The sequence below is a fragment of the Anas platyrhynchos genome, chromosome 1, assembly GCF_047663525.1.
Source record: "Anas platyrhynchos isolate ZD024472 breed Pekin duck chromosome 1, IASCAAS_PekinDuck_T2T, whole genome shotgun sequence".
Classification (NCBI taxonomy): Eukaryota; Metazoa; Chordata; class Aves; order Anseriformes; family Anatidae; genus Anas; species Anas platyrhynchos.
The window spans coordinates 85,146,064-85,164,067 of NC_092587.1; the positions used below are offsets into that span (position 1 = coordinate 85,146,064).

The 18,004-nt window shown below is 48.0% G+C and overlaps 1 protein-coding gene across 1 annotated transcript in view; it reads left to right on the forward strand.

The window, feature by feature from the left end:
- The first annotated feature begins 12,138 nt into the window (after nt 1-12,138).
- Nucleotides 12,139-18,004, forward strand: part of CASQ2 (calsequestrin 2) — a 29,154-nt gene continuing 23,288 nt past the window's right edge. The window contains exon 1 of the mRNA XM_072043969.1: nt 12,139-12,592. Within this exon, the coding sequence (XP_071900070.1) occupies nt 12,359-12,592 (234 nt within the window). The 5' untranslated portion in view covers nt 12,139-12,358. The remainder of the gene's footprint in view (nt 12,593-18,004) is intronic.

An 18,004-nucleotide genomic window follows, 5' to 3' on the forward strand; every position in this document is an offset into this window, starting at 1 on the left:
GGCCAACCAACAAACACAGGCCCCCAGGCTTTCCAAAGCAAGAACCTTGAAGTTTGGGCTAGGCAAAAATGATATGGCTCAGCAGCTTTTGCTCGTTCCAGCAAGGAACAGCAATACTTTCAGCCAGACCTTTGTAACCAGTTTGCAAGGGAAGGAAGTTTAAAAACCCTAGCAGTCCATAAAATCAAAACTTAACAGGCAGAAGGTTACTAAGGGTTAGCTGAAGTCCAGGAGTATTGAGCTTCCTTAGCTTGTCTCCGTATTTTTGGCAGAGACTATTCTACTTTTCTCTTCTCTCCAAAGCAGCCTGGAATTTGAATTTTCACTTATAATGAAAACACTTTGCAAAAGAAATTGAGTTTCAGCTCAATGAAAATGTTTTGTTTCACCTCAAAAACAAAAGCCTAAGCTGCTTGACAACGAAGTATTGAAACGGAGCATTTCAACAACTTGGAGATGTTCCTGCTTTAAATTACCCATGTGTGGGGATATGCGGGTGTACAGTCGAAAGCAGCTCACATGCAGCTGCAAGGACAGCAAACAGCTTGGCCTGTGAGCCATCCTGCTCTGGGTATGCTGTGTCCTCGGAGGGCTGATCAAACTCCTCATTGTGGGTATTTCTGAGATGTGCCAAAGCTATAAGATGAGCTTGACAAGTGCAAAGTGATCCGACTCCTGGTGCCCATACTTTTTCCTCAGGCAGCTGCTGCTAGCCATGCTTGGAAACAGCATGCTGAATAAACAGCGCTTTGGTCTAATAAAGTTGTCACAAAATTGCATATAATGTTTTGCTCCGTCACGTACAAGAGTCTCTTCCAGACCATCTGTGCCTCAGTACAGGATAGCACCGTGCTACCTGAGCTTGCGGTGCTACAGGAGGGTTGGGTCTGTGCCAGGCTGTGTCCTGCTGCCACCAGACCACCTCCGCTTGAGCTCCACTGCTTGACACTTGCTTGGGTGCCAGCAGCTGGATGTACCCTGCCAAACCTCACTGCTTGTGCCATTTTAGGTGCTTGGAATGGAAATTGGACAAATATTTTGGGGAACACGAGTGCCACAGGGCCAGGGATTGTACACTCCCATCAGTGTTAATGCACATGGTACACCAGGCTGAAAAAGTTACGGGGGAATCCAAGCACAACGCCCTCACTACACATAGTGCCATCACCGTATCACAGAATCACAGCATGGCTGAGGTGGGAGGGCACTTCTGGAGGCCATCCAACACCCTGCTCGAGCAGGGATGCCCAGAGCAGGTTGCCCAGGGACACGTCCAGGTGGTTTCTGAAGATCTCCAAGGAGGGAGACTCCACTTATTGCAAAAGGAGCTCCAAAGGCAATGGATCTGAAGTCCCATACATCTCTGCTCACCCACAGACGATGTGGAGAGGCTGGAGGCAGAGCTCAATCTGACAGCCCCTAAAAACAGGTGGAGCCAGTCAGAAGGCAGAGCTGCTGCCGGCAGAGCACGACTGCCCCCTCTCCTAGCACTCTCCCAAGTTTTTCTGGGATCAATAGCCAGGGGTCTCAGTTCAAGTCAAGGGTCAAGTGTTTTCATTAGCTTCAGAAGTTGTGATAACTCCTTTGTGCAACAGAGGCTGTTACAGAAGCATCTCAGCTGGGCAGGGATGCTTTTAGAGCACGCCTGGCTCTAGTTCTGCATTATTTCCCTCCGTCTCCCTGCATAATTCCCCTCCAAATGAATGTGGGACCACAGCCTTTCTAATTCACCTGTGACGTTTAAACTTTAATCATGAGCTGGAAAAAGCAAGTAACACACCATATTTTAATTACCTGTGAAAATTACACAAGCCCAAAAGCCAAAAGTTCCCTTCACCTGATCTCTGGAGAACAGGTGATATGGATGGAGATCTGAATCTTGCACCTGTCTGATCCAGGTGCTTCCGAGTGGCAACCCCCTGCTGATGGCAGAGGATGGGCTGGCTGCTGGACTTGAGCTGCTAACTGCCGACAGGTCCCAGGGCATCACCTCTGCCCAGCATGCCACTTGCTCTGCTGTCACTGAGGCAGCTGATGCTGAGATGGTCCTTGAATGGACCTTCAGCTCTGCTGCTTGAACCAGTTTCTACCCAACCTCATGATTTTGTCTCCAGTTTCATGGGAAACCAGGGCAGACAGCTTAGCAATGGCATAGACTGGTGGCACACTCCATGCATTTGCATTCAAACCTTGTGTGCGACGTGATTTAGGGTCCTCAAGAAAACCTTGGTCCTTTGGTGTCAGTTGGTGGGTGCACGAGGGGGCTGGTGGGGAGATGGAGCAGCCCGTCTCGCAGCCCACAATGAAACAGGAGGGCTCGGTGGCAGCAGCAGCATCAGGAGGAGCCGCAGCCCCTCTGTGCTGTCTGGGCTGTTTCCCAGAGGGATCGCAGGGCCGTGCAATCAGGCTCAGCTGGTAATCAGGCAAAGTCCAAACTCGCATAAAGACTAAATTACCCCTTAGTCTTTCCAGCTCAGGGGAAAGGATATTGATAGGAGAGGCGAGGATGGCTGCGGGACTGCAGCTGCCACCATGCACACAGAGAAGCATCTTTTCCTGCCCCTCACCCAGCTGTCATCCTAATAGCCAGCTCCTGGTCCCCCAAGGGCCCTGCAAACCCAGAGCACCCTGCTCAGCCCCACAGCAGCATCCTGGGGGGCAATAGCACCATCCCTGCCTGCCAGTGCTTGAGGAGAGCTACAGGCCCCGCTGCTTGCTCACTCGTACTTGTTTCCATCAGTGCACAATAGCTTGTGGTGGGCAGAGGTAAGGGTTCATGCTCAGCCTTGGGAGAAGGGGTTTATGGTGCCTGTGAACCCACCTAACCTACCTGTTCAAAAATCGGAATTCTCGGAGTCAAAGGTCCCTCGGGGTTATGCAAGTTGCACGTAAGCCCCAAGATTTGAATTTAAAAAATAATAAAAAAATAAAAATATTTATTAAAAAATAATCATTAATAATAAAAAATAATTTAATAATAAGTCCGGAGCAGCGCGGAGCAGCGGCACCACCTGGCGGTGCTGGGGGGAGCCGCGGTGCCCTCCGAGCCCGGCAGGGGGATCCCGCGGCCAGCTCCGGGAGGGGGATTGGTCCCGTCCCTTTGTTCAGCTGAGATTTCCTAAGAAAAAAAAAAAAAAAAAGAAATCAATAAAATAAAATGTGTATTTGTGGTGGTGTTTCTGTGTCAGCTCCCTCTGCCCAGGTAAGTTCTGAACAGGCTGTGCGATGGCATCTGAAATGGGTGAAATGGTGAGGATCTTGGAAAAAAAATGTGAAAATATGTTTGTGGGCTTCATGAGGAAAGGTGGCAGATGCGGTGTGGCTGTCCACAGGCTGCTCTGCAAACTCAGTCTTTATCTCAGGGAATACAGCTCAACCTAAATACAAATCTTGACTTCTGATCTCACCTGTGCAGCTAAGGATAACTGGGGCAGCAGGGGCAGGCTGACCATCATGCAGGTGGTGCAGGGTGCTATATCCAACCTCCTCGGTGGCATGAGTGCTGAAGCAGAGTTTCTGTCAAGCTTCAGAGTTTTGGTCCTAATTTAGGTCACTGTGAGTGGCCACTGGGTGTGTGAGAAGGTAAAATCTTGATCAGCTACAAAAAGGCCCCCTAAAAGAGACTTCATTAACTAAAAACCGCTAAAGTGTGAGTACCTGATTGTTTGTGAGATGCTGTTGATGACTGGATGCATGCTTCTGACCAGCACAGCCTACCCACCACAAGTAGTCACTAATAGAAAAGAGAGCACAACACTGTCATATTAACTACACCGTATCATTTGACAAGTTCTGTCTAGGCAAATCTTCAAGGACCGTCAGGAGCTGGGCTCTGATCCAGCAAAACAATGACCCATATGTTTAACTTTTAGCACAAGGGTAGACCTGGTGGGATGCAAAATTAGGCACAGGTCTAAGTGGTTTCACCTGGGTCGAGAGCTGCACAGGCTCCTACTTCAGAGAAGGTCAACACCTTGCAGCAGGGCAGCATCAGTGGGGAGAGGGATGGAGCACTGCTTCCTAACTTTCACTTATGCTAATAAATTCCCCACCTGTGCTCAGTAATTTACAGGCAAAAAGAAAAGCCAACCTACTGTCAGTGGGTAGCTATAGATAGCAGCTGGTCATAGTTCACTGGAGTTCAATTAAGTGAAGTCTCCCTGGGCCTGAGGACCATGGGCAAGCTCACACGCTCCTGTCCCTGGTGTTCAGGCAGTGGTTTCCCAATGCTCATCTGAGGCACTATTTAAGTACGGGATGGACATTTTGGATAAAAATAAGAATGTTTCAATTAAAATGCCAAAAGAAATATTCTGTTTTATCTGAACAATTCTGTCAAATCAAAATGAAAATGTAGAATCCTTTCATCACAGAGCCTGTGCTTTCCACCTCTGAAGGGTTTTGGCTTGTGATTTTTCAATTAGCACTTCAATTAATGTAATTGAGGGTCTGCCTGAGGTGATTCTTAGTTAATGTCCCCCTTTTGGGCTTGTGCAGTTACCTGGATTCTGTTGCTGTTGGTACACTGTAGGAGTAAATGATGCCACTCAGCCATACGCTTCTGTGCATATTCACAACACAACAAAGTCAAGAGGACTTATTTAAGCCACAAGCATTTGAGGCCGTCAGAAAATTTGACACCTAACAGACACATTATTTATTCAAGCCCCATCCTGATTCATTTAGCTGCCTAAATCACTGCTTTGTGGGTCTGATCTGGACAAATAGTAACCAGAATGATTTCTGATCATTGTGATATAAGAGCAGCAAAAAAAAAATAAAAAGTTTTGCATCTTCATGAGTCCAGCCTTAAATATCTAATTGCCTGGTTAATGCCCCAAAATCTGCTCCCTGCAAATGAAACAGTGATCCAGAAATGACTGCAACATGAGGCTGGTCTTTAAAAGGGCAGAATGAATTTACAGGTTTCTCCACGGACAAAATGGTAATATAAGTAGTCCAGAAAACATCACTGGATGGTAAGGCAGGCATTTGTATCTTTGTTGAAACATCCTCCATAGCATGAGTAATAGAGAAAGGATTAATCCTCCTTGGAATATTTGGAATATTTCTCCATGTACTAGTTTGAAGTTGGGGAAACAACAAAAACACAGGAAAAAAAAAGTGAGAAAAGGATCTTTACCAAGAGAGAAAAAGGATGAAAGGGCATCAGGTATATTTATTGATTGTAATATTTATTGATTTTAAGCCACCTTTGGTTCCTCCTCCCGGCTGGTAAGAACTGCAAGCAAACTGCTGTGCTGGATCACCACAGATCCTCTTTTCACATCTGACATTTGCAGAGCTGCACTAACTATCAGCAGCTCCAGATCAAGTTACTTCGTCATGGCCCTGCATACCCACACCTGCTAATCTGGGCGGCTTTGTAGGAGCTTAGTTGCAGCCTTCAGCATGCAGAATCTGCACGCAGCCACGACGGGTGGACCCAGGGAGAAGTAGCAGAGCAGAGTCTGCAGTTCTCCTTCTTGATATGGTGCAAGTGTTATGAGACTGGAGGGGGTGAAGAACCCCTGTCAGTGTATAACCTCACTTCTTACCTCAGACCTGTCATATCCTCCAAGGTGACTCGTAGACAAGAAGCTCAACACGAGCCAGCAGTGTGAGAAAGCAAGCCCTATCCTGGGGCCTTGAACTGACATTGAGCTCTTCTTCAGTTTCTCCCTGCTGTTACAGCAGCAGGTGAAAGGAGAGGTGAGCAGAGTCCTGGAGCCATGGCCACCACGATCTCCCTCCCTTCTGGTGGCTGGCTGGGGGTCTCAGAAATGTTTCTTCCACAGAATTTTCAGTAAGGTGGAGGTAACATCACTTTTCAGCAGGCAGTCCCCAAAGAGTGAGGCAAATTCTCCAACTTTTGGGCAACTTTTACCAGGTCATCACATAGTTTGTGATTTTCAGGTCTTTCCTTGGCTCTTGACTGCAGGATTCATGCTATTACTGAAGCACTTTCAGCTTCCATTTTTAAACAGAGAAGCTTTACCGTGGAAGCCTTCACGTCTTTTGTGGCCGTAAATAAAAGCTTGAACACAGGCACCCAGAAGCTGCTATGCCAGGGAAAAATATCACAAGCAAGACCTCAGATCTGAGATCTCCCAGTCTCTAAGCTGACTCAATGATCTGAGGGATAGCTGAGTCTTTATTTCTGAATGCATGGGAATGATATCAATGGTGGGTTTGGTTCAGGCTGCCCCCAACTGCACGAAATGCATCTAGAGAAGAGACAGCGGAGCAGAAATCCAAGAGCAGCAAACCCTTTTCTGTCCCCTCAGGAAATTCAGTAGCGTGCTAAGCTTGTCCCGCTCATCACCCGAAAGGAATGATGTTCCTGGTGGCACAGTGAGGCCACGCCAGCACTTCCCCAGAGGACGTCATGCTCCTGGGCAGCACGGGAGGACAGGAGCGAGGGGGAGCTGAGCTGCCACTCGGGCACAACAGGTGTGAATCTGCTGGGCACAGCTCTGTCTGCGGCCGCTAAATTAAACACTCTTGTCACCTCCCATCATCGGGGACATTATTAAACATGCTCGAATGGCTGGGAGAAACCTGAGCAGCTCCCCAGATCTGGCCACCCCAGCCCTGCATGGTGTGGGATCCGTGGTTTAGACCCTAGCCCACGTGGTGGGTGGAAGCACCTCTGGTGGTTATTGCATGCCCTGGTGTGTGCAGATGGACACGGGCATGCAGACAGATGCATTGGGCATGGCAAAAACAAGGAGGGATCCTGCTGATCCCACCTCCCCCAGGAAAAAGGCAGGGGACTGGTGGAGATGTCTAGATGGGTCTGTGTTTGCTTTAGATGGAGAAAAGAGGCCTGGGGGGATTTTTCCAAAGCTGCGACAGTGGAAGACTCGGACATCCACCTCCAACCCACGGCCACCTCCTGAAGAACCCGCCTGTCCCGGGGGCAACTGCTTCAGCTCATCACCTGTGACATTACAGCACGGGAAGGTGACATACAATGGCAGTGACGTGCCATGGCACTCGTCCTACGTGAGAGATTTTCAGCCTGTGGCATTTGGTTTTTCTGAAGTGGGGCATGTTAGAAGTACCTGGGCAAAAAGACTGGCCTCTCATCAGTCAGCTTGAAGTTACCACGCAGCTTTGTGCAGCGAGACCAGCAGGGCTCCGGGGGATGCCTGTCAGACCCCAGCTCGTTGTGACTACCAGCAAGGGGAAGATTTTACTAACCAGGCTGCGGCCATGTCAAGTCTCCTATTTTCAGGTGAAATCAAGCCAGACAGCTGCTAGAAAGTCACTTCCAAAGGCATTTTTTTGCTCCGACAAGGCTGTGGTGTGTGGGCCTGGGCAGGCACTGCTTAATGGGCCTGCACAGCCCCACACAGGGCTCCCATGTCTAGCCCCACTGAGACAGCCTCCTGCAAACAGCAGGCAGTGATACCACCCTATCCCATCACTGACACAGTGAATAAGCCTGGGTCTGGCTTATTTCAGCTACTCTATCCTAGGAGAGAGGCATTTTTGCAGGCAAAAGTTTAGGGAGCAGTGGGACACCAACATGTAGCCCTATATACTTAACCACTATGACTGGGGCCTGCAGCCAGAGAGCTTATGAAATATATTTCTTATGTATTACTTATAAAGAGTAAGTCTTCGTCTTCCAGTATTTCTCCTCATGCTATTCATTTTCAGTTGCTTTCCTTCCTACCCCTTTCCATCCATACCAATAGGCAACTTTGCTGTGGGGACACATCACCCAACAGAGAAAAGACTTTGAAATGTCAGTAAATAGAGACCCTAAGTGGCTCAAGGTGAGTCAGCTCATTGACTTTCCCTTTACAATTTCAATGTAGCTTTGTGAGTGCTTTTGTCTGTGCTGTATTTTGTTTTCCTCATCAGAAAAGGGAAATGGGAGGGTTTATAGCATCTTCTCATCACACAGCAGGTCTCAGGACACCTCAGCTAAAACACAGAGAGCATCACTAGGTGCTGTATGCAAAGATCTCTGGCAGTTTAATAGAGGAACAAGACAGATCCAAGTTCTCTGCCTTGTACTTGCTGCCACAGACATCACTGCATCAGCATACAGGCAGCAAAGCATGGTGAAAGGCTTGTCACTTTTCAGCAGGGCTGAAGAGAAGGGAGAGAAAACTAGATTTCTCACTCTGCAGAGCTCTCCTTGAGATGATGGTGATCCTCTCAGTCTCCTTAGAAAGGGTCAGTGCATCTCAGAGGCTCCCACCTTAACAAAAGCTGCACTCGGCAAATTATTGCGAGCTGTGACCTTGCTTGGCTAGCTGGTGGCAAAAGTCGTATTTTCTGAATACTTTTATCTTGAAAAACATGAGGTCTTAGAAGCTTGCAAAGAGATTAGCTAAAGCAGAACCTTAAATCCTGAAGCCTTGGAAAAAGGCTCACCGAAGCATTTGGATCAGCAGTGTCTGGGGAGCTGCAGAGGCCGATGAAGGTGAAAGCAGCAGCATGCAGGGGGCTGGAGGGGACAGGAGGGAGGAGCAGCAAGCATAGGTCACTAATTTCTAGTATAAGTAGGGGGAAAAAAATCATTAAGGAGATTTCTATTTCTCTCTGACTTTTCCCCAGCAGGCACCCTGCATTTCTGCAAGACTGAAGCAAAGGGCTGAGACTGTCCTGCTCTGAGCACTTCCATACTGCTGCTGCTGGCTACTTATCCTCACAGAATTCAGAGGAACAAATAAAAATCCTAGTTTTGTGAATGTCAAGGGTGGTTTTTCAACCTAATTCCCTGAAGCAAGGATTTTGTTGAATTAATACACCACAAAGAATTTAGAATATTAGATAAAACCACAGCAATATTTTCCCTTAATTCTCCCTTTCTTCACCTGAAGTTTTGGGGGCAATTCTGCAAGCTGTTTGAATGGTGTGGGCACCATCCCAGGTGTACAAGTACAGAGCCGTAACATCTCATTTCTCAGAGAGCTTTCAGGTGGAGAGCTGTGGGATAGTTACCTGGGGAAGAGCACTGTCACAATTTCTCAGGGCAGGACACAAAACCAGGAGACATGGTAGAAAAACAGCTGAAGTGCTTGGCTGAGGAGTCAGAGCTGGGAGGCTGAGCCTTGCAGTCAACTTTTATCAGAGACTAATGAAGGCCAGCTGTGCCAGGGAATGAGCTATCTGAGCCGGAGGGCAGGCGTCCCAGGACACAGTGCTGACTATGTCATTCCCTTGCATGGTACTGGGCACAGAAACAAATGTGTTGCACCCATGGGCAGCTAAATGGCATCAGGAAGACCTTACGTTATGCAGAAAGACAGAACAAAGTATTTGTGGTGATCCTCTGAGTGCAAAAGCCGAGATTTCACAGAGGGGCTGGTTGTGCCCCTCATCCTCCTCTCCTGGCAGCTCCCCAGCTGCTACTACTGCTGTCCTACAGGGGAGGATCTGGCACACAGAGAAATGTTACATCCAGTAGAAACAGGTCATCTAACAAAACCTGGGTTGTCCAAATCTACAAAGCCTACACCCTGTTCTTTTTCTTTTCTGTCCCAGAATCTCCAAGTACTTAGCCTCTGTTTTGAACATCCCAAAAGATGTGAATCTAGAATTGCAGATCTGTATTGGCAGGGCTACCATGAGAACATCTGCTTTGACTAGAAATCCACTTATTGAAAGTAAGAAATTCAGATGATTGAGACAGTTGTTCAGATTTTGAGGAATTTATCCTGACTGTCTTCACAGGTTCATCTCTTTCCAAGTCAAACACAAAAATTCTGCCTCCTGGGAAGAGTATGGACATTTAAATCACTTCTGACTTTGTGAACAAGATATCCCGAATTTCAAGTGTATGCAGCTACAACTGAAAAAAAAATCAACACTGTAGATACCCACTGGATCTAACACTAACAGTCCCACTGAGTATCTGAGCAGAGAGACCAAGAGATGGACTCTCCAATGACCAGGACCATGTTATTCAGCTGGAGGAAGTGCCTTCAAGGCAGAGGTGAAGCCCAGCAGACACAGAGCTTTGAAACTTATGCCACAGACAGACAGAATAGATGATTCTGGGGCTAGCAAGGCAACACCTTTTTGTCAATAAAAAAGCCGTTTGATCCTTTTTGACAGAAAAAAAAAAAAAAAAAGGGGGGGGGGGTAAATGAAAATTGGATTGCATCTATTTTTAGGCAAATGAAAAAGTTATTCAGACTAGAGGGAAAGTGTGTCAAAAATAGCCTAAGTAATATGAAAGTGGAGCAATTGCTGTAGATCTACAAAAATAAAAGGAGGGCAAGAGCCCGGGAAACTGATTTTGAAGTAGCTGTGAACATTTCATTTTTACAGCACTATCTGATGTGTGTCTGCTTTAAAACACACTCTGATGGCAACGGCAGCCTATTCTTGCACTCCAAATGCATGGAGTCCTTCAAAGGCAGCCGAACAATGTGGTGTGGACCTGATCATCCCACAAGCCTGGTTCCGTGCTTCACAGCCCAAACGTTCAGCAAAAGCCTATCCATCGTCACCCACTGTGACATGAATCTTGCATCTTCCACTAAAAGCAATCAGATTTATTCAGGTTTGTCACATCTCCCTCTGAAAATGACTGTCCCTGAAGAATGGCTCAGTGGGGAGTGAATTTCAGAGGCTGTCTTGCTCTGGATTCTACCTGGATTGCTTAGGTTTCATCATCAGGGCATCAAGTTGCAAACAAATGCTAAACTCCTGAAAATGCAAGACCAGAAATTAAGAGGTTTTGGAAATATGACAGGCTTCAAAACTGCTGCCTGCAGAGTTTCTGCCCATGTGTTGTGGAAGTTGAAAGTGACATCTGTGGGGGACTCATGTTGTTGTGTCACCCAGAAGAGAGGTGTAACTGTTTGGTAGTGTTTGTGTTTTGCCCAAAACAAACTCTGAAATACCCCAGCCATACAGTTAAATGGGACCAGCTGGTTGGGGTGAGAGCTGCCTGCACCAAGGAGGGATGTCACCTCCTCACGGGCATGGATGGAGCTGGGTCATAATGGAGCCACATGCAAGGAGGAGGCCTGGTGAGGCCATGTGTCTGCACATCACTTTGGCACGGGGGAGACCCGTGCCCGCTGTCAGACTCTTCTTTGCCAGCTCCTCCGAATACCTTCCCCAGCAGATCAGCGTCACCCCGCTGGTGGGGCTGGCCGGCAGCCAGCTGGCCTGCCTCCCCGTCCCTGTCGCTGCCAGTCATGGGGCAGTCGTGACACCCTGCTCAGAGGAGGGGAAGAGGTGAAAGGCTGTGCCACCAGATCAGGAGCAGGGAAGCAGTCATGCTTTCCCATCTCACTTGCTGGGAAACGCAGCAAAGCTGCATGGAAAAACCCTCAGGGACAACAGGCAGGTCCCCAGAGGCTGGAAGGTGATGGTGACATCTGCCCATCACCTTGAGGAAGTCCTTTCCTCCTGCCCCAAGGCACCAGCCTGGGTCTTGCCCTTCATCCCCCTTAGTGTGATCACGCTTCATCCACTCGCCAGCAACGTCTGGAACTTGGCAGCTGCTGCGGGCATGGGAAGTGGCAAGGCGAGCTTCCCTCTGCTTTGGGGTTACAGCTGTGAGAGGCAGGTCCCAGGGCTGGCAGATCTCTTGGTACCTCACAAGTGGAGGAAGCACTTCGGAAAAGAGCTTGAATTCCAGCAAGCAGCTTGGGTGCATGCCCCAGGCAGCAGGAGGAAGGAGTACCACTTAGTACTCACCTCCTTTGCCACCAGGGAAATGTGGCTTTTCCTCTAGCGGTGCCGATGAACCTCTGAAATGATTTAATCCGAGCTCTGCTATCCGCATCCTAATCACTGTGATGCCCAAGTAGTTACAAAGAGAGACACCCTTGTTGCAAAATGCAGTCGGTGTCTTCTATTTTTGCTAAGCCCTGGTAGGACGGATCGTGCCCCGGCTCTCTGTATAAATGAAGTCCGTCCCTTCCCAAAACCTGCCTCTGTCCTCCCAGCATCGGCATCCTCCACTCCCTCCCGCACTCCCTCTCACTCGCTCCCTCGCTCTCAGATGATGCAGAGTGCCAGCAAGTCCCTCAATGGTGTCATATCTGTCCTTTTTATTCATTGCAGGGTTTATTTTTAGCCTGAAACAACTGCTTCCTAAAAATGGAGTTCCTAATGACACGGGAGCCGGACACAGCTATGTAAGGTATCCAGGGCTTGGCCTGACAGCTTCTCCTGTCTGTCTTTGTTGTGAGCCCAGGACAGCAAAGTTTGCTGCTTCCCAACCGCCTTGCAGAGTTTGGACTGAACACTAGGAAGGCAGCAGAAAGAGAAACTCGGTTCAAACTTCCCCTGGAGCCCTCGGCCTCCTTCTCTTTCCAAAGGGAGAAGGAGAGAGACCTTTGCCTGCCCTCCGCTGCACTCCCAGGGCTCCCCCATGAAGGCGACTTGCTGGATTTTGGCAGGTTTTTGCCTGCTTTTCTGCTGCAAGGCAGAAGAGGGACTGAATTTCCCCACTTATGATGGGAAAGACCGAGTGATCGACCTGAACGAGAAGAACTACAAGCAGGCCCTGAAGAAGTACGACATGCTCTGCCTGCTCTTCCACGAGCCCGTGAGCTCCGACAAGGTCTCCCAGAAGCAGTTCCAGATGACGGAGATGGTCCTGGAGGTAAGCGCCGCTGCGTGTCCCCCAAGGGTCAATGCCACAGCGTGCTCTGAGCTGTGGAGAGGAGCCACGGGACAGGGCAGTCGGAGGGTCTGGGGGGGGTTACACAAAGCTCTGGGTTTGAGTTAGCCCCTGAGCTCTGTGAAGTGCAGGGAAAAGCCTCTGTCGTGCTCTTCTGAGTTGTTTGCTGGGAAACAGACTTTCTGAATCGTGCATCGGAAACCCAGGAAAATCGAGTAACCTTGCAAACCTCAGCAGCATGAACTCAGCCCAGCTGAGCTTTTCCAAATCTCAGCACAGGTCTGGGTACACAGCAAGAAATGTTTAGGTCCCTTCTCCTTCTATGCAAGCTAGAAATCCCCTTGCTTTCTGGATGCATTCCTGTTTCCTATCCCACCGGGATCGATCAGCCAAGAAGCCCTACCAAACTGTGCTGCAAACGGGTGTCCCAGCTCCTCATCTCAAAAGCTCCCCGTTGGTACAGCATTAAATTGCTTTTTGTTTTTCTGACACTCGGTTGCCTGCTTGGAATAAGTCTGTGGCTGCTTGTTAATACAGCCATTCACTTCTGTGCTGGAGAAGGAGAAAAAAAAAAAAGTTGTTAATTCTTTGGTGAAAGAATGATTAATTATCCCCAGTAAAATAAATCACATTAAAAATACAAAATAGATTCATAGCATTCTTTCTTGTAGTGTGGCTGTAATCTAGGGAATTACACAGCAGTAAACTTAGATGGTTAGGTGTTGATTTCCTACCAGGAGCTTAGAAATATTCCCTCAGCTAAAAGGCACACTTGAGAAGAAAGGGAGAACTGCAGAAGAAACACATAAGCATTGTCAGACCCAGAGAAAAAATGCATTGCTCCCCTGTAATTATAGTAAACGTGAATTAGATAATATACCCTCTGAGAGTTAGGACCTGAGAAAGTCCGAGGCAAAGTTCAAGGTCTACTGACCTCCTGAGCAAGCTTCACAGCAAGAAAGATTTAGAAACTAACCGGGTTTTACTCACCTGTCAGGAAACAGTTACTTGCTCCAGGTGAGTGATCAAATAACACTTGGCAAAGAAAAAATAACCCTGGAACTCCAGCTGAAAAGTTCACGGTTGGCAGTATAACCACATTGTTATTTAATAGGATGGCTATTTTGTGCGAGAGGGATGGCAAGCATTTACTAAGTGCATATTTATAGAAACCTGACAGAAGCAGGTATTGACTGTGCACTGCTGGCTGTACTCCCCGTGACACCTATAGCCCAGTTCACAATCCACCATATCAAGGGTGCAATGGCCACAACACAACATAGGTTAAAGCCTTTATTTTGCTGGGTTTGATTCAGCAGCGAATACATTGACTTAGGACTCTGGTGATTTGGTTTCCAATCGCCTCTCTGCCGTGGGCTTCTTATGTGACCTTGGGCAAGAGATAGAGGATTCGATCCGCAGCAGACTTTGTGTAATTGTAGTGCTGCTGTCCACTAATGCTCAGCTACGAGCTAACTGTGGCACAGAACACCCTGCACTTGTGGCTCTGACCTCAAAACTTCCCCAGCACTTGCGGTGCTGATTCAGTGCATGTCTCAAAGTTTCAGTTTCCCCTGGACAGGGAACAGCTGCAGCAATCTCATAGCCTGCTATGCAGAGAAAATCCAGCATAGGACACAGCCCAGCGAGGTGTTGGTGCTCCCAGTTACTGTATTAACTCAGCCATGGCAGCAAGCTGGGTTTTAACCTGTTCCTTCTCTGAGAGCATTCAAACCTAAACTCCCTCACCTCAAACCATAAGTTTTGTGCAGTGGGGATCACTCTCCATCTCCCCTGCCTGCGGTAGGATGCCTTTCTGGAGCATCTCATGTGTTTTCACTTTATTGTATAAGGCTTTAATGTCTGACTGACAGCAAGATGTGCTGCTTCTACAGCCTGGAAAACTCTATGTCCTTAGCTTCCCTGCCATAAAATGTCACTGATCTCCATCATTAGGAATAACAGGGACCCTTCATCCAACACACAGCCAGGTGTGGAGCTGGGCAAAGATCTGAGTTAGGTGTTTAAGAGTTGTTAGTTCCTATTGCCTGATGCACACAGGTATGTGTATACACAGGAGAGAATGGACTTCATGGACGTTAAGTCCTGAAAACTCCAAAATTGTACAACCTCTCTGTTTCTCCCACATGCACCTTATAAGAAAAGTATAATTCCAAAGACCAAAGGCCTTAAAAAATATATATCTTAATGCCAAAAAAACCAGGAGAGACCCAGTGCCCAGGTCCCTCCACATTTGCTAGGAGAAACTCTCAGATGTGCCCGGATAGTAGGCGACATGGCACGTTGTCAAAGCAAGCAGGATTCCCAGCAGTGCCTGCCAGTTCCTTCACTCTAGACCAAGCCACTGGTTTCGGCTTCAGCACATGAAAAAAAAGGCACCCAGGAAGGGATGGGCATAGACAACACCCCTCCAATCCAGGAACAAATTGACCCTTGACCATGAGCATGGTTTCATTAAAACATGTGGCTCGTGGTCAGCAACAAGGCCTGATGGGGGCTTCTTGCATGCATGAGGACCCCCGGGGTCCTCTGGTAGCTAACAGGACTTGAGCTCACATGGCAGCCTTTCCTTATTTCAGGGCCCTGCAGTCTCTTCCCTTCCAAGTCCCCGCTCTTCATGAAGCTTGCAATTATTTAACTACGTCAGAGATCCCCACCTCTGGAAAATTTTGGCTAAAAAGAGCCAAGAGCTTGAAAAATCATTCAGGAAGGCAAACCAGGAAGGCAGAGAGAAGAGAATCACAAGGGTCTCATTTCCTTAGGGAAACTGGCTGAAAACCTGACAGCACATGAGTTAAGCACATGCTTAAGGACTCAATCACACCTTATCTACGAACAGCAGGATGAGGAGAAAGTGATACAGTAGGAAACATTTCCTTCCCATGACAAAAGCCCAGTGTGCAGGACTGACTGACACTGTCAAAAGGTCTGGGTGCACATCAGATATCCCCAGAAAAAGGGATGTCATCGTTACACTGATGTTAGAGCAGGACAGCACACGACATCTTCAGCTCCCTGCACCCAGTCATACTGGGATCCATCACTGGATTCCTGCACAGCCCAGGATGCCTTTCCAGTTTGGAAAGGCAGTGAAGATGAAGACCATCAGCTGGTCTGGAAGCTCCTGCTGAGTGTTGGCTTGTGAGGACAGGGCCTGGGGATAACCAAGTCCCTGTGGGAGCACCACCAGTAGCTTTTTTGGACCATCCTTTGCAAATGGCAGCAGCTCCACAGATGGCAGTGCCAGCCCCTCAGGCCCAGGTGGGAAGGCTGGGGCTGTTGGGTTAGTCCATCAGGAAAACAGTCAAAGCAATGGCCGGAGATGCAGCTGCCTACTGCTGAGTAGCCAGGGTAGAAAAAAATGTTGGGAAGGGATTGTAATACACCAGCAATCTAGGGCAGAGATGCATGAGCATGGCTGTTTCACAGCTCAAGGTAAGGGGCTCTTATCCTCCTTTGCCTTCCTTTCTCCTGCCCCACTCCCTGTCCCACTCAGGACAATGCCAGAGGTTGGACCAGGCAGTCCTGAAGCTAGCAGTAGCTGTTCCTACTCTGTGGCAATGTTTCTAAGAGTCCTGCATGCCTGTGAGGTCAGCACAGTGAAGAAGCAGATGACACACAGCCAGACACAGAGTTTCATAATTAAGATATAACAGACAATTAAGAAACAAACAAAAATACTAATTGTCCTAAAACCTCTCAGTTTTAATAGATGGCAAAAGAAGACAAGAACAAAGGAGTGAAGCTTAGAAATACCCGTTCTGCTATTATTCTTCTCTGTAGCTCTCCTACCATAATTCCTCCTGCCCCATACCACCACTTCTCAGACCTTCTCCCCTCTCCCTTTCATTTCTGAACCCTCCCTATATATTAGCATAGCTTTACTTTCCAGTGGGCCAGCCTCAGCCTCTAGGAGTCATGTAACGAGAATAATGAACACCACAGTTAGGGGCTTTCCTTTTGCACATGAGAAGCTCTCTCCAATAACTGAGGTCGTCTTAGGGCATAGCAGGCTGCATGCAATGCAGGATGCCATCCTCATTACACTCTCCTCCACTGAAACTTGCTCAGTCCTTGCTCCTCTGGCTCATTCCTCACCTGTCGTGTGTGCATATACACATTTAGGCCCCTCAGTTGAATTTAGGCCCTTCAAGTGTCCCTGGGATGAAATGCCATGGGGAATTGCCCTAGCACAAATCAATCTACTCAGAGGTAGGACAAGAGGGATGTGGTGTTTCCCCATCCAGATCATCTCTAGCAGCTGCCTGACCTCTGGCGATCAATGGTAGAACAAAGTGAAACCCCATAATGTATTTGGCCAATTCTGTAACACAAAAAAATATCCTCCTGTGAACCTGGTGATATGAGTCCATGAGGTTGCATTGCATCCCTCTCCCAGTGCCCAAAAAGAGTCAGTAGCTACTTGCGTTGTGAGAGGGACAGATAGATTTTGAATTCAATAAAAGACCAGGGTTAGAGTAGGTATGAGGTCTAATTCACTTAAATTCAATTTCTCTGAAAATGCTTATGTTCATGAGACAATCAATGCCTAACTACAGTTTTCTGGGCTGGACAGACACTTTACACAGGACATGCTCATTGAGTGCCACAGAGTGCCCGCGTCCCTACAGAGCAAGTCCTCAGGGTGAGGAACGAGGCACACCTGGGTGGAGAAGTACATGCAGGAGCCTACAGCACGAGAACCTTGTACATACCTGTAATAAAAGAGGTGCTTTGGTTTCCATAGCTACTAAAGCACTGGTTTCCACTGCAGATAATCTAATGCAAAAAATAAGGGAGGAAGAGAGAGAAAAGGAAAAAGTGTTCACTGATTACTTTGCCCTTTGAGACTATATAAGTAGGTCTCGGTTCATCAGCCGAGAAAGGGAGCTGATTTTTAGCAGCAGCACTAGGAGGATTTCACTCACTGACACGCCAGTCACAAAAGCGAGTTACAGAGAGCTCCCCATTTCGTAGATGGGCACATTGACAGCCAGGGGCAAGCAGGTGACCTGGTCTTTCTGTAAAACAGTGGTAGAAACAATTTTGAACACTACTTTACCTGTTATTGCCTCGTTTCTTTCCTAAAAGGCCCTCCATCAGTTCTCATCAGTGAGTTTGTACTGGCTGTACGGGCAGCTTCTAGCATAAGACCTCATAAGTGGCCATGCCACTCTTTGGAAGTCACTATTCATAGCCACAGTGATCAAAGCTATACAAATACCACCTGGAGGCATGGCAGACCCCTGTGAGCTTGGGCTCACCTGCTGTCACAACGCAAAACCAAGTCTGCCATGCAAGTCCTTAAGCCATTTGGAGACTCCTTCCAGGTCACCCCTCCATTCAGAAACGCCAGTGTCCAAGAGATAAGGA